Genomic DNA, 16,248 nt, shown 5'->3' on the forward strand with positions numbered 1-16,248 from the left:
TTGTATTTTTTAAATAAATTCCTCAGCAGCATTTACGGCTTCGGTTTTGCAAATGGTTTATTTCTTTTTAGCACTTATTGTTTTTTGTAAATGATTCAATTGATTTATTTTTTTCTTCTGTTGGAACTTTTTTTTATTTAATAATTATGATGTATAGATATTTATTCTAGCAATAGTCTTCCTATTAAGATATACTGTGCTGATGCATCCTCTAAATAACTAAAAATAACTACATATATATATATACATATATATATATATATATATATGTATATATATATATTATAATAATAATCAAATCTGCAAAATGATTTTCCTAATAAAAATGTGAACTGAGGAGTGTTTCTTGCCTTTTTGATTTGTCACCTTTTGCTTGCAGCTACTACATAGACATAATATATGAAATTCATGGTCCCGAGAAGATAAAACCTAACGACTTTAATGATCCTCTGACTTTTGCTTTTGCGCCACCAGCAGGTGGAAATATGCACTGATGTATGTACTGATGCAGTGATATGTAGGCTAAGTGTGTTATACTGTAATTAGCCTTTTATAGTTGGTCAAGATAGAGCTTGTTGAGTAGTTTTATCTATAGCAATGCGTCATATTTAAGTTCATATGTTTTATGCAGTGGTGGAAGAGGTATCTTATACTTAAATGAAAGTCGTGAGCTAATACCACAGTGTAGAAATAGTCTGTTACAAGTAAATACCATGCATTCAAAATTTTACCTATAAAAGCATCAAAATACATTTAAAGTACCAAAAGTACTAATTATGCAGAATGACCCATTTTAGACTAATTTATATTAATGGATTATAATCATAATGCAGAAAATCACTTTACTGTTGCAGGTGGTAATAATCAGGCAAATTTTAATTACTTTATATACTGTTTGGTTTAATAGGGGATCAATAAAGTCTTTTATCTTATACATCATAATGTATTTGTTGATTGTACTTTTTGAATCTAGGAAGTAATTAGTAACTTGAGTTATCAAATAAATGTTGTGCAGTAACAAAATTTACCTCTGAGTTGTAGTGGAGTAGAGTACAAGTACCTTAAAACTGTAGGTTACTTAAGTACAGTACCTGAGTAAATGTAGTTAGTTTGATTATTTCAACTAGAACATAAACATTATAGCTGCTTAGCATCAACATGTTAGCATTTTTATTGTGAGCATGTGAGCAAGCTGACGTTAGCATTTAGTTCAGAGCACTGCTGTGTCTGCCTCGCAGAGCTGCTTGCATGGCCTCAGGCTTTTCTTTATGCTGAATTCACACTGCAAATAAAACACAGAGAGAAAGAGAGAGAGATGCTGTGTTCTCCTCTTTTCACTCTCACTTTTCCGTTAACCCTCCAACATCTGCTTGGGGATGCTGTGCCCGGTGCGGTTGCTATGGAGACAGAGTGACGTTGATGACGATTGTCGCATCAGAGAGTGGTGTGACCCTGGTGGGGACTGAGATGCGTTACGACAGGCAGAGGTCTCCCCGTCTGCTGCTGATGCTGCTGCTGATGCTGCTGCTGCTGCTGTGGGGGTGTATAACAAAACAGAAAGAAGAAAACTCTCACCCCCCTGGGTCAATGTGGCAACCCCTCCACTGGATCTTAATAAATTAATCCTCTTCTCCACACACATGCACAGACACACACGTGTTTCTAGACATCCAGGGTAAAACTATGTATTAAGTCAAAGATAAACCCGCATCACACACACACCACAGCTCAGAGCAAGCATGGCCGGATTAACCTCTTGGGCCGAGGGGGCAAAAATTTGTTGTTGGGCCCCTTCTCAGAAACCTATCAATTTTCCTAGTTGAATGATTAGTTGGTCAATCAATTAATCGATTGAATAATTTTGATAATTAATTAGTCATTTTTATTCACTGGGACCAGTTTCTCAAAAATTAGTATGAGCTATTTTCTTGGTTTCCCATGATAGTAAATCCAAGATTTGGGGGGGTTTGATCTAGTGCTCTTGTCGCCCCTGAGATGTGGGGACCCTGTGTACCTGCCCACTTTGCCTGGTTGGTAATTCAGCCTTGAGAGCAAGAAACAAAAAACGTGTGTGTGTGTGTGTGTGTGTGTGTGTGTGTGTGTGTGTGTGTGTGTGTGTGTGTGTGTGTGTGTTTGTGTGTGGGGATTGGGGCATCACCTCTGTCAGCCTGAGAGCATCTTTAAAGTCGTGACTCATGGGCTTCCACCACTTATTTCTTCGAAAATGAAGAGCCCTGCTGTAATCCACTGTAACCCACTGCCTCCTCAACACATACACACACACACACACACACACACACACACACGCAGGAGGGAGGGAGGGGAAAGACACAGAGAGAGAAATGGAGGAAGGAAGTGAAACAGATGAGGGAGGGAGGGGGAAAACAGAGGAGGGAGATGGAGAAAGAGAAAGGTGAGGAAATGTAAGAGAAATGTATAGGCATCAGCATAATTTCACACGTCAGTGGAAATGAGGCCAATGCGGTACTGTGTGTGAGTTATAAATAGCTCTCCTGTGGTTATAATAATCAGCTTGAAATGGTTTCCATACAGTGTGTGCGTGAAAGCAACGCTGTTTTAAGCCTGAATTTACCCATATGTCTCCATCTCTTTCAGCATTTTAAAGCCCCCAACCAAAGAATGTAAAAATAAGATGTTATCCTACACATCAGACCTTTGCTCCCCCTTCAGTGCAGAGCAAACAGTCCAAATCCATCCGAGAATCATGCAGCAGATGCAGCACTTTTAGCTCCGTGTGGAGGAGTGGACTTACAGCTCGGTGGAAACGGACGATGCGTGTTTGCGCTGGGCCTGCCAGGAATAGGAGCGGCCCACACCTCCCTGGAGAAGACGGAACTACGGTTTGGCCGATGGCGCCACCGTGTGGCAGCACAGCGCAATGGATTCGTGTTGGAAAGAGTCGCTTTTATACTGAGTGGTACACGTATCCAGATGTGCATGTCACAGGAAACAAACAGTATCTTGCAGGTTGGATGAATAGGGAGCAAAGGTCATAGTAGAGCTGTGTTGTGGATTATTTTATGTTAAACTTAATGGGAGAAAATTGACAGACTAGGGCACTTTCTTTGAGCACTAACCCTCCTCCAGATGTACAATTAATGCAGAAAATATGAGGGTCAGTGCACTACAGTCGTCAAAGGAAAATGGGGTATTTATTTCTGATTTCCATCAGTAAATCCTGCAGAAAAATATGTTTCTTACTATGATCATATAAAGCAATGTGTCAGAGACAGTTGAACCAATACATGAAAATATATGATACAAAGTTTTATCTTTTTGCCACTCTAAGTAGATTATACAGTATTTTGAATAAGGTGCACCTAAAAGTGAAAGGCATTCTCTTTGTTAATTTCATATGCAGCAGTATAGCCTGTCTGATAGGTTACCTGGGATCTGAGCCAACAGCTACAATTTACAGTGGATGAAAAGATTAGTGATTAGATCGGTTGTTGGGAAGAGAATGTCATTCGGCCACTGAGCCAGTGTCCCGCAGATCAAGAGATTTCTTGGAGATCCGGTTACATTTTTAAGTTCTTTGTTAAATAAAGGTTTACTAAAAATAATTCTGAATGGGGCTTTCATTCATGCTGTGCTGCCCTGTATACACTCCAAAATTCCCAAGCGTACACGCTACAAGTCTAAAGGAGTTTCGACTGCACCAGAGATCCTCAACTAAATAGATGATTTACATTCTGGCCTGTTGTTATTTCTTTCTTTATTAGAGTGTGATTAGGATAAGTACCCAGTTAAAATCATCGTGTTTGGAAGATGTGTTCGGGTGATGTAGATATGTGTGAATGTCTGGAAATGTTTTGTTTGGGAGCCCCTGGGTTAAAGCTGCTGCCACCGGATCGGATGGAGGGAGGGAGAAGGAGAGAGGGAGGAAGGGAGGAAGAGAAGGGGGGGTGTAGAGGAGTGGACAGACACTGGTATCGGAGGGGGAGGCGTTTGGCTCGGTGAAGACGGGGAGTGAACGAGCAGAGAGGGTGAGAAACCAGCGGATCTGGCCCTTTAAATCACCAATACAGCGCATTCGGAGGTGAGTTTGGAAATATTCGGGTATTTTTCTGCCTGTGTATGATCATTGTAACGCGTCCGTGCGTCTCTGCAACCCCGGCTTCTCGTCACCGAGGGCGGCTGCAGCGGAGTGGGGCTTCATCAGTGTCACGAATCCGGATTTCCCCAGCCCTTTGCCGGCAGAGAGGGTGGGGAGGACCGGGGACAGGGTCAGTGGAAGATTTCCTACAGCTCGGCTGGACTCTGAGGACGCACAAGCCACTGTATCCAAAAAAAAAAAAAAAACAACCTCTGGATCTTATATGCTGAAGTAGGCCGTATGCCGACCAATTTGCATAATAGCGGAACATAAAGGCATGCGCTCCAGCCTTGTGCCCATTGTCGCTGGATGGGTTTATATTGGCTGCTGGAGCCTGCCTCCCTCAAAACATGTCACCACCCTGCTCCCACGGCTAACAACCAGGGCCTTTTTTCTTCTTTTTTTTTTGCAGACTTGAAGCGGTTTAGTCTGGTCTTCACTTGGGAAAATCTCTTCGGCTTTGATATGTGCACAAGGTCTGCCTGTGACTGCGCGCCTGTGCGTATGCGTGTGTATGTATGTATGTGTGTGTGTGTGTGTGTGTGTGTGTGTGTGTGTGTGTGTGTGTGTGTGTGTGTGTGTGTGTGGATAGCAATGGGAGAGAGAGGACATGCTGTTCTATCCATCAAAATGCCCGCATTGTGTTTTCACACGGTAGAGCAGCAAGCAGGGCCTATAGTGGAGGACATGGCTCCGTACTGTAGGCCCGATCAGCGCTCAGGAGCTGCTAGGATCAATAAGGATTGATGCATTTTTGCGCGTCTTGAGAGCGGCCGTGGGCTGGCTGGCCGGGGCCTGTCCAGCTCTGGTGATGTTTTTGGTCCAGGCCGAGACAAATGACCAGCTCTCTGTATAGGGTTTTGCTTCTGTGCATCGGCTTTTCAAGATAACGTGTTCAATTTGGAGGCGCAGGAGAGGAGAGATGTGGCTGTGGAGAGGCAAGAAATTCATGTTTGTGCTGGTGTGAAGGCTCCAGCTTCCTTCTCTCGGCACGGAATGCGCCATAGCAGAAAGTTTGAAAAATCAACAGGCTGAAGAAATCAAAGCACGAGGTTTATAATATCTAAAAAGAAAATAATGATACAGGTCATTCATCTCTTAAAGGTGTGTCACTGCGACTTCCCACGTTTATTGCTTCTATCTAAACATTCGTTTCTGAGCAAAACCATCCATTGCATTTGAATGTTCACTTTCAAAAACACAAAAGCTCCTCGTGTGAAAGTTACAACAGTTTGTAAACAAAGAGGATGCGAATGATGTCACCTCGTTTCAGTATTATCGTAGTTACTTTGTAGGAGATTGTGTCACTTTTATCTTTTTGGAGGGAGTTGAGCCTACAAAATAAGAGCGCATTGCAGCACGTTGCACTGAAAAAACAGTCCTGCCAAACGCCTGTAGTGTTCACATGTTAGAGGCTGTAGTGTGTGATGTTGTTGTATGTTGTGAGGAAGTACTTGCTGTTATTTTGATACATCTACAGCACATTCATCTGTTGGCTGTCAGTGATGCAGCTATGGGCTGATTTACTCTTTAAACTTTGACAGATACTGACAAGCATGGAGTATAATGTGATGGAAAAAGTGTGCGTGTGTATATGTGTGTGTGTGTGTGTGTGTGTGTGTGTGTGTGTGTGTATGTTATATGGGGACACACCTCCCATTAGGGGATAGAAGGCCTGTCCCCAGAAGGTAAACCATTACCTTTTAGGTTTCAAACTTGCTTTATTTATTTATTTATTTACATATTTATGTAGTATTTGTTCACTTTTTTTTGTTTGTTTTTCTTAATGCTTTTGTTAAGGTTAGGGTTACATTCAGGTCAGGGGTTAAGTTAAAGTTAGGGTACATTTTCAATAGGGCTGGTTGGTAGGCCCCAGAAAAAAAAAAGAAAATTCTAATCAGATACCAGGTAATACCACCGCCAGAATCACCAATAACAAAACTAATAGCTAAACATTTTACTAGTAACGTGACTATAGAGCCATGTGCTGTGTGTCACTATGTTATGGTAATTACTTCACTGCACTCCTGTTAACAAGGGGCAACAAATGCTCATGTGCCCAGAACACAATGTAATGTAAAACTAACGTTCATTTGTTTTTGGTGGGATTTTTTTGTTTAATGTTGTTTTTATATTAATGCTAGTATCGATTCTCAAAACAAGACGTGTCGATCCATCCACCTTTAATCTTCAATGAATTAATTTAAGTCAACGTAATGTCCTCGTAAGTATCCAAATCAAGTCAACAAACGATGTTCACGTGAGAAGACACGGGGACAAAGAAAAGGGAAACTCTCCAAAGGGTCTCAACTAAGGGTCCAGTGGGGATTAGAGTTTGGGCTCAGGGTTAAAATCAGGATAGGGATTAGAATCAGGGTTAGACTGGGGGACATGTCCTCACAAGTATAATAATACAAATGTGTGTGCAGAGATAGAAAGAGAGAGAATTTCATCAGGTGTTATAATATATGTCTATTGACTCCTTCCATTCTTTCTCTCTCTCTCTCATACACACACACACACACACACATACACGCACACACACACACAAAAGCCCTAATTACAGACATGAATCTCTGAGCTACTCCACAGTCGGAGTAATTAAAGCAGGACTCTCTCCCCGGGAAGGAGGGTGACAGACTGAGAGACAGAGAGAGTGAGAGACACAGTCGTAACACACTCATCGTGATGTAGGTGAAGAGCGAGGTGTGGTTTGATCGTATGTGCTGGTGGGGAAACTTTCACACTGCGCTGACAGAAGTGTAAAAGAAAGAAACTGAAGGATTTTTTAATAAGATTTGTCCACCAAAGGTATGAAAAAACTTGAAAGGCAATGCAGGAATGTCCCATCATCTGATCAATCATTGGTGTTACCGGTGCTTTTGGGAAGAAAAATGAAGTTGTGATGATGGATGTTGTAATATGGACGATAAAGCTGATGATGACAGTTTGGCTATTGTGCAAATTCCACCCTCAGGATCTCAAAATGTTAGCAGTTCATTATTGAAAATGTGGAGTTTCATTCACCCCTGGCCTTTATAATGTCATTCCACCAGGTCCAAAGTAAAATGGGGAATCGTTTGAGATTTTTTTCTGATTGAAGCGAGTAGTTTTTTTTTTTAATTAGAGAATCAATTCATCTTCCCACATATACACAATTGCATGTGGAAACTAAGATTTTGAAATGTGTAAAATATTTTATTACCTCAAAGCCAAATCCCCTGTTCATGTCACTTGTTCTCTTTCTACTCAGAGTCAAGCCAATGTGAGCTCAGCCATCGCCCAGCTCTGTCGTTTTGACTCGGCAACTGTTTAACGGCTGCTCAGATCGAACCTCTCCATCCAGTCACATCAGTGTTCAGAGAAAGTCCTGTCTGTGCACCATCAGTCAGGTAATACTCTTATTTTTGTCCACTTAGTCTGGAAAATATCTTAGTTCTGACTTGTGAATTAACACAGTGTACTGGACACAAGGAAAACATTGTATGAGGTTTTGATCACAACACAACATCAGGTGTTTTTATCCAGAAGTTACATCTCAGCTTGGATGTACTATCCCTATTTAGACATGAGGTTTTCAATATTCACTGATCTTTCAGTTCTTGCCTATATTTACGGTACGTTTGGTAAAGTCTCAGCGTAAATGATGAACATTGATCCAATAATGCTTAACAGCTTTTTCTTAGTTGTAATGTGCCCATCACCTCCATGAATGATCAAGAAGCTGCCATGTTTCTATATTTACTCGATTATAAGTGTTGCACCACCGTGTGTTCACCTCACAGTGGTGCTATAAATCTACAGCTGAGGCCACACAGTCCCCTGCATGAAGCTATTGACAAGTGAATTGCTTTATAAATCAGTACAACATCAATGCAATGTCCAGGCTACTGTAAATCATCATGCGATTGTTGACTTACTAAAATATATATACATATGTTGTTTACTTCATAAAGAAAAGTTTTGACCAACATCAAAATCAATATCACAATGTGGTGGTTAGTACTGTCACATCACAGCAACCCCTACATGGGTTTCCTCCAGTCCAAAGACATGCAGGTATAGGTTAATTCTAAATTGCCCTTAGGTGTGAGTGTGAATGGTTTTTGAATGGTATGTCAGCGCTGTGACAGGCTGGCGACTTGCATTTAAAGTCCTACTTAACTAAAAGTACAGCGTCATCAACAAAATCTAGTTAAAGTAACAAAAGTAAAAGTACTTGTTATGCAGAAAAAATGGCCCCTGTGAGAGTATTTCATAATGTAATGCAAAAAGCAACAAGTCATTAGATCTGTCAGATATATAGTGTAGAAAAAAGTACAATTATTTCCCTCTGAAATCTAGCAAAGTAGAATTATAATGTAGCATAAAATTAGTATATTTAAGTACAGTGTGAGTTACACCACAAGTAGTAGTATCTATATGACCCAAGCGACCACAGCAAATTTATCTTTTATATATGTTTTACATTTAAATGGTACATATATTTGCATGTGCATGTGTGTGTGTTTGAAAGTCCCCCCTATTTAGCATTCATAAACAGCACATAGACTTTTAATAAATGGTTTTATAACACATTACAATGTAGCTGTAAGCAGATATAAGTGAAAGCTTATATATAATAATAATATAAAATATGTCTTCATAATTATTACCAAACAACGTATATGAATAAATGTATAAAAATTTCATATACTAAAGGGGACTTAAAGCACGGTGTTACAGTATGTTTACAGTTTAAATGTAAATTTTCAAACCACAACTCACCTTCATGTCACTGGGATGATCCACTCAATCATGTCCTAGTTACACACAAGGCACAGATGAAAACATAGCAAGAGCATGTCAGTGTGCACACGCAAAACTATGATCCAAAGTCCAGTTTTCGTGGAGAATGTGCTGACTGTGCGTTTTCTGCCGAGAAATCCCTCTCCCTGCATATCCACCTAAAGGCGTGCCAACATATTTGATGAAATCATCCATCATTTTCTGCATAGTGAACATTTTTTCATGTCACTCTTTTCTTTCCCTTTCTCTCTCTCTCCCTCACTCTCAGATTTCTCCTGTGTTGGTGTATTCTGATGGATCAGTATGTCTACCACTAATAATATCGCCCAGGCCAGGAAACTAGTGGAACAGCTGAGGATTGAGGCAGGGATCGAACGCATCAAGGTAGGATGATTGTTTACTGCCACATGTGTCATAGTTTGTGTGGACTCATCCATCAACATCTGACCATACTCTTTACCGCCCTCCCCCTTTCCTTTCTCTTCCTCCCCTTTATCCTCTTCTTCCTCCTGTTTCTTCTGTCTTATCCTCTTCCCTCATGCCGCTCTCAACTTCTTTCTCTACTGTCCTCAATCATCTGCCATCATCTTTTTCTTTTCCCATATTTGTCCAAATTGTCCTCTCATTTTAACCCCTCACCCTCTTCTCTCCTCCCCTCTGGCCTTCCCTCACCTCTTCCTCCCTCTCGTCAGGTGTCCAAAGCAGCAGCAGACCTGATGAGTTACTGTGAGCAGCACGCTCGTAGCGACCCTCTGCTGGTTGGGGTTCCCACCTCCGAAAACCCTTTCAAGGACAAGAAACCCTGCATCATCCTATAGCTGCGCTCCACTTCTCCTGCCCTCACACACACACACACACACACACACACACATACATAAATACACATCCACATACAGCCATGCACATACACACAATGTACACATTCAGTACCTAAATTGATCCCCAGACACACACATACAAATTCACAACTTCAAGCAGCCCTGTCCAGTCATACAGGGCTGTATCTAGTATCCTCACACACACACACACACACACACACACACACACACACACACACACACACACACACGCAGAAATACACAGATACACACACTCCCAAAATAGCCACTCTGGAAAAGCGCCATACCCCAGAGCCACAGCTAAGGGGCAGGTATCATGTGCTCACAGTGGCCGAGATCAGTATATCACTGAGTATGATCCAAGGTGCTTTGGTAATATTCATATATGCTGGTAAATTAACTACAAGTGTTAGCTTAACTTGAAAAGGGATTTGGACATTAATAAGTGGGAAACTGGGATTTTTTTTCCTTCTTTTGTCATGAAATGAGGGGCTGGGTAAAGGATGGACAGCTGTGCCATAGGCAGGGAGTGGGAGGATGCATGTGGGCAACAGAAATGGGCGGTAGGCGCTTCTGCAAACTGTGCCAAACACGACCTGGTGTCCCATTAAAAGCTCGATAAATGCTTCTTCTTTCATGTGGGAGTTAAAAAAAAAAAGGTCTGAGAGCTTTGTCCTCAGACTTGCCTGTGCTACATCATGGCGGGGCCTTTTGGAGCAAGTGGCTAAAGCCTTTGCCTTTATCGGGCTATAGCATGTTCCCACCCAAAACCTGTATCAACAGACCTTCTCTGCCTGTGGCCTCAATATGGCCGTCTGCAGCCTTCGGCCAAAACCTCCAGCTGTGCCAAGCTGTACTGAAAGTCGTCTCTAGATGCTGATCTGCTGTCACACTGATTCCACAGCAGTTTATTATGGCTGCTGTTGGCTGAAATCGATGTCTAACCTGACCTCAGATCTGCACCTAAGAGGGGAACACAGCTCTACACAGAACTCAAGCTAATAACCCCGGACGTTTACTGCATTTTTCTTAAGAAATACATGTTTGTGAACTCAATGTACGTTTTGATATTTTGTTGACACATTACTTAACAGATAATACTGTACTTTTTTTTAAATTGTTTTCTTTGACATGGGTGCTGCCCCTGGCTGATCAGGTTTCTTTTCCTGCTAGCATTCATGAAACGACAGGAGATCTGATTTTAAGCTGGGGGTAACACCTCGCCAGGTACCTGCTAGAATCTTAAACAAGGGTTTCTACTGTACATCAAGCCTCCCTGTGCTTTACCCTGAGAGAGGGCGAGGTCATTCACTGACCACACTTGAGAATCGGTCTGCAAGGACTGCAAGGCTGGAGGAGAGAGCTCAAACTGAAAAACTAAAAATGAAGCCATCCCAAAAAAGTAAAAACAAAGCTTTCCATTTCCTACCTTCTCTGCTCATGTAAAAGAAGAGATAGATTGCAAACGGATAGTGCAAAGATGGAGTTGTTTGTTTTATTCGCCTCTTCTGTAGAGAAGGGGTGTCTTATTTTAATGCATAATAATCCTGGCTATAAATCAGATAGAATGAATATGGCCTGGCTTTACCAGTCTTTAAAGTTTCCAGTCTCCCCAGTGCAACAGCTCGCTTTAAGGTGTACTCAAACTGGTCAGGGTCTGGATCGGTAAGAGCCGGAGGTCCCCTCTCAGTTTCCTCCTCTCCTCCACAGCGCTCCTCCTCTCTGAAAAACCAAACTTGATTGTAAAAACTGAAGATGGAGTGGGGGAAAAAAACGAAGTTAAGAGAAACAAAAAAAGTGTATAAACTTTCTTTCAGACATGTGCAGAAGTGATAAGTTGAAGAGTAGCTGTTTTGGGTTTATTTTTGAGTTTTCTTCTTTCTATGGAGTCCATGGAACCTGGTCAGTTGAGTATTATCCTGTACAGTGTTTGTAAGATACAAAATCTAAACACAGAATCCCCCTCTGTGGATGTTGGATTTTTTTAGTACTACTTATTCTGTTCTGTTCTGTCAGGATCATATCTGTCTTCATTTATTGTTAATTTTTTTTTTTTTGTCATTCAGGGTTTAGAGGCTTGCGATAGCGGAGATTGGTTTTAACCACAGATACAAATACAACCACCTGATGAGGATAAAATAAATGGTAAAAGTTAGAAACATGAACCCTCTTAGGTTTAGGATTTTATCCTGTTAGAGGATGAATCAACATCGGACCTCATACCAGTGGCAAAAACCAACCTCCTGATCTATCCTTTAACACCAGAGCAGCCCACAGATTTTAAGTTTTTTTCTCAAGTGTTGGCTTTGGTGGGTGACAGACAACAAGGACAACACACACATACACATAAACCACACCTACACTCTCTTTTTAGTTTAGGAGCTATAAGGGCTTTGGCACTGAAGGCTTGTTTTTAACGTTTTAATTGCTGAAAGAAGAGAGCTTTGTGCCATCATAATTACACTTCAGCTTTTGTCAGGAGTTACTTACAGTAACAGAGCTGGGTGGGGACAGGACTTACCGCTGTTGATTGACTGTCATGGGGGTTGAGCCCACTGCTTTTCTGTTCTCTGATCGCTAGGTCAATATGACCCACCTGCTACACTTGTTTTTGGGAGTGAGGAGCTTTCTTGGAGGTAGTGAGAGGTGAGCAGTTGTTTATGTGTTAATGGGTCCACACCTACTCATCTCTGAGTGTTAAAGGCCACCAGGGACGCCTTAAAAAGTAGTTAAGTGTTGCATTTAGTCCATAAGAGCTCCACATTGTATGAATCTTGAAATAAGGCAGCTTTTTGGCAACTTTTTAGCTCATCTTTAGAGGAATAGTTCAACATTTTTGAACACTTATTTGAGTTCTTGCTGAGCGTTTGAGGTGACGATTGACATAACTCTCATATCTATAGGTTAAATATGAAGCTATCAGCAGCAGTCAGTTAGCTTAGCTCAGCATACAGACTGAGAACGGGGAAAATGCTAGCCTGACAATGTGCAAAGGTAACACAATCCACCAACCACCATCTCTGACGCTTGCTAATTTACACCTGATGTTAAATTCATTTGATTGGAAAAATCATATTTTTCTGTATTGAGCTTTAGGGGTGCTAGAAGGCTGGTTTTATCACCTTTACACACAGCCAGGGTAGCTGTTTCTCCCTTTTTGCAATCATTATGCTAACCAAAGCTAACCAGCTGCTGGCTGTAGCTTCATTATTAACCTACAGACAGTGGAGCGGTGTAAATTGCCTCATCTGATTCTCAGCAAGAAAGCATATTTCCCCAAATGTGAAACTATTCCCTTTTAAAAAATAAAACTTGATGGCACAATACAAGGTTAAATATCTCTTTAGCATCACTGCTAATCAGGCTCCTGATACAAAGCCCTGCTTCATCTTTCATTTGCCTTTGTTCCTAACAGAGAGAGCAGGCCGTTCCCAAAGTACAGAGAGATCAGGAGCTGGAGAAAGGCCATAGTGAGGGCTGAGGGTATGTGTGTTTGTGTGCGTGTGTGTGTGTGTGTGTGTGTGTGTGTGTGTGTGTGTGTGTGTGTGTGTGTGTGTGTGTGTGGGTGTGTGTCAGATGCTAGAGTTTGGTAGCTGAAAAGATGATTTGAAGAGAAGAAAATAATAGAGGTGTATGCATGTTTTGTGTGTGTGTGTGTGTGTGTGTGTGTGTGTGTGTCTCTGCATGTGTGTGTGTTCGAGTGCGCATGCATGAATTTGTGTATTCGTGCTGTGCAGAGTGTCCTAGTAATGTTACAGTACTGTAGCCCTGTAATTCCAGGTCAGAGAGATTCTGACCAGAGGAGTGTGATCATGTGATACTGTGTGAGTCAGAACGGCACGTACGGCCTCCACTCGCTCTTTTCATCAGAGGCCAGCCCGCACATTTGGAAGAAGCCTAACATCTATTGCTGTCACACGCTAAAATTATCCAGTTGACGTGTAGAAGGTTATTTTTGATGTGATGACTAATAATAGCTATGATAATGGTAACAAAGATGACAAATTCACTTATTTAAAGAGTTTATTTTTCAGTTTAGTTATATCTGTGCCTGTCTCAGCTATACTGTATTAGCTGCAGGTTATTTCACCACTCATTTAAACCTTAGTGACCTTAAGGAATAGTTTAACATTTTGGCGTAATTCACTTATTCATTTTTTTCCAGAGAGTTCGGTTAGAAAAATTGATTGTTGATTGTTTGCTGGATATGATGATAGGTTAGCTTAGCTTAAAGACTGGAAACAGAAGGAAACAGCTAGCCTAGCTGGCTCTGTCCAAAGATAACAAAATTCACCTACCAGCAACAAATGAGATATAACGTATTATTTAGTGAGCTTTTGAAGTGCTGGTGGGCCGATTTTGTTGTCTTCATACAGAGATAGGCTAGCTGTTTTCTCCCAGTTTCCAATTTTTTATGCTAAGCTAAGCTAACCAGATGCTGGTTGTTGCTTTATATTTAGCAAACACATATGAAAGTGTCTGTTCTTTGAATCTAACTCTTAGCAAAAAAACAAACAAACAAGCGTATTTCTCAAAATGTCAAACTATTCATTTGAATTAAATGAATTCCTTTATCTTATCTGTGGAGATAATTGAGAAGAAAAAAAGAACAAGGAATCCATAGTGACCGGTAGGAAGTTACTCAGAATTACAAATCCAGGGGCTAAATTGACTTTTGCCTGACTCTGATCTGTTGAAAGATTGAGGAAATAACTGAATCATTCTACATGTTTAAGAAAGGAAATGCAGTTTCTTGTCATTTTTTTTTTTTCATCTAAACTCAAAGAGAATTACAACTGCATAAGACATACATGCATATCATATCAGCACACACACATGCATACACTAATGTTGTCCTGATGGTGTCTGACAGATGCTGTTTTTTTTTATCATCATTGTTTTTCAATCATTCCATAGCTGGTTGGGCTTACAATCAGAGACAGCTGGCCTAAATTGCTGGTTCGGCTGAAAGTTTGTCTGATTGGTTGGTTGTCAGTTTGCCTTATAGTGGCGTATATTGTGTTAATGCTGGTGTTGGGGTTATCAGATCAACAGAATGAACTGTCTTAAAGTAGAACACATGGCTCAAGATGGAAATCCACTGGTGTTGTGACACAAAAGCCGGAGCCCGGTGAAATTCATATCTGGTCAGGTGGGGAGAGTTGAGGCTCCTCACTGGTGGACTTTTCATATCAAACATCACTGAATCGGCTCTGAGCCCTTCCCGAGACTCATCTTTTGTGTTCTGATCTCCTGTGTATGCATACAGTATATGTATCTTTTTGCCTTGATTGATTATGAAGAAAATATATCTATTTTTTGTAACTGTTCTCTGATGTGCCATAACTCATGTTTTCTTGCACACTGTTAATATTTTGTGGATATTGCTGTTAAAAAAGACGATATTGAGAAGTAGATAACATTAATAAAAAGATGATATAATAACACGTGCCTTTGTGTAAGTTTTACTTTCAGCTAATGAATGCTAATGTCCATCTGTCGATGATAGTGATCAGTTCACCACTTTGGTCCAGACTGAAATCTAGACAACTACTGGAAGGGTTGATATGAAATTTTTTCAGACATTCATGGTCCCCAGATGATAAAACCTAATGATTTTCGAAATCCCCTAACTTTTCCTTTAGCACCACCAGTAGGTCAGAGTGCACCTATCCTGTGAAATATCTCCGCATCTTCTCATCTACATGGATTCACACAAAATTTGGTGCAGACATCTGGGACATTCAAGGATCACAGACGATAAGTCCGTTTCTCTTTGATGATCACCTTACCTTTCCTCTAGCGCCATCTGTGGTTCAACAACTGGTTGGACTGTCATGAAATTTCATGTTCATGTTCCCTCAGGATGAATCCTATTAACTTAGTGACTTTTTATGGTCAAATATTTGTATAACTCAGGTAATTTTCTGTAGCCCCAATTTACCGATGACCCCTAAACGTCTCGCAGGCAGGCTATTGGTACACACACACACAGCTACCTGAAGACGCGGAAGTGTGAGACGGGAAGGTAAAATAAGACATTTCTAACATTTTTTTTTTACCAGTTTTTGAGATGTGAAATTGAGTATAGACGGGAAAGAAGTTTGCTAAACTGTGATGTGGCTGTTGAGAGATTAATTATCATTGGACGAACTCCGTTGGGCGTTTCTTCTCAATTAAGTGGATTATCCTGGTGAGTCAGCTACTCAAAGTTAGCCAATTAGCATAAGCACTTCAATGCTATAGAGTGGTATTGTGTTAATGTACTTTGAAAAAACCCGATGAGCAAAATCAGTCAGGTTATAATGTTTTATGTAATGTGAAACTGTTTATGGTCGTTATGAGCTGTTTAGCCGCCCACCTCTATAAACTAATCGCGGCGTAAAAGCTTCATAAGTACCGCGCTGTTGAACTAGCTTTAGTGAAGCAAAGAGTGAATTGTGTTTGTTTGAATTGTGGTTAAAGCTAATGTGTTGTGCTGTAAAAAAAAAAAAAAAAAATTGT

General features: G+C 40.9%; 1 protein-coding gene across 2 annotated transcripts; it reads left to right on the plus strand.

Annotated features, from left to right (window-relative positions):
• Window positions 1–3,953: 3,953 nt before the first annotated feature.
• gng7 (guanine nucleotide binding protein (G protein), gamma 7) lies at window positions 3,954–15,191 on the plus strand. 2 transcript variants are annotated; one of them, XM_023430777.2, is made up of 4 exons: window positions 3,954–4,060; window positions 7,371–7,509; window positions 9,174–9,289; window positions 9,598–15,191. In XM_023430777.2, exons 3-4 carry the CDS (start codon window positions 9,209–9,211, stop codon window positions 9,721–9,723), a joined length of 207 nt encoding a protein of 68 aa, XP_023286545.1. In that variant the 5' UTR covers window positions 3,954–4,060; window positions 7,371–7,509; window positions 9,174–9,208; the 3' UTR covers window positions 9,724–15,191. The 2 variants fall into 2 exon arrangements, with proteins under 2 accessions (XP_023286545.1, XP_023286547.1); XM_023430779.2 differs by lacking the exon at window positions 3,954–4,060 and adding an exon at window positions 4,082–4,247.
• The last annotated feature ends 1,057 nt before the right edge of the window (window positions 15,192–16,248 follow it).

The sequence above is a fragment of the Seriola lalandi genome, unplaced genomic scaffold (genome assembly GCF_002814215.2).
Source record: "Seriola lalandi dorsalis isolate HSWRI2012SDOR001 ecotype SW California unplaced genomic scaffold, Sedor1 jcf7180002054911, whole genome shotgun sequence".
In the NCBI taxonomy this organism is placed as follows: domain Eukaryota; kingdom Metazoa; phylum Chordata; class Actinopteri; order Carangiformes; family Carangidae; genus Seriola; species Seriola lalandi.

Coding starts and splice junctions, on each gene's coding strand:
- gng7 (XM_023430777.2), top strand. CDS start 9,209: ATGTCTACCACTAATAATATCGCCCAGGCCAGGAAACTAGTGGAACAG. Junction 9,290..9,597: donor CAGGGATCGAACGCATCAAG/GTAGGATGATTG, acceptor CCCTCTCGTCAG/GTGTCCAAAGCAGCAGCAGA.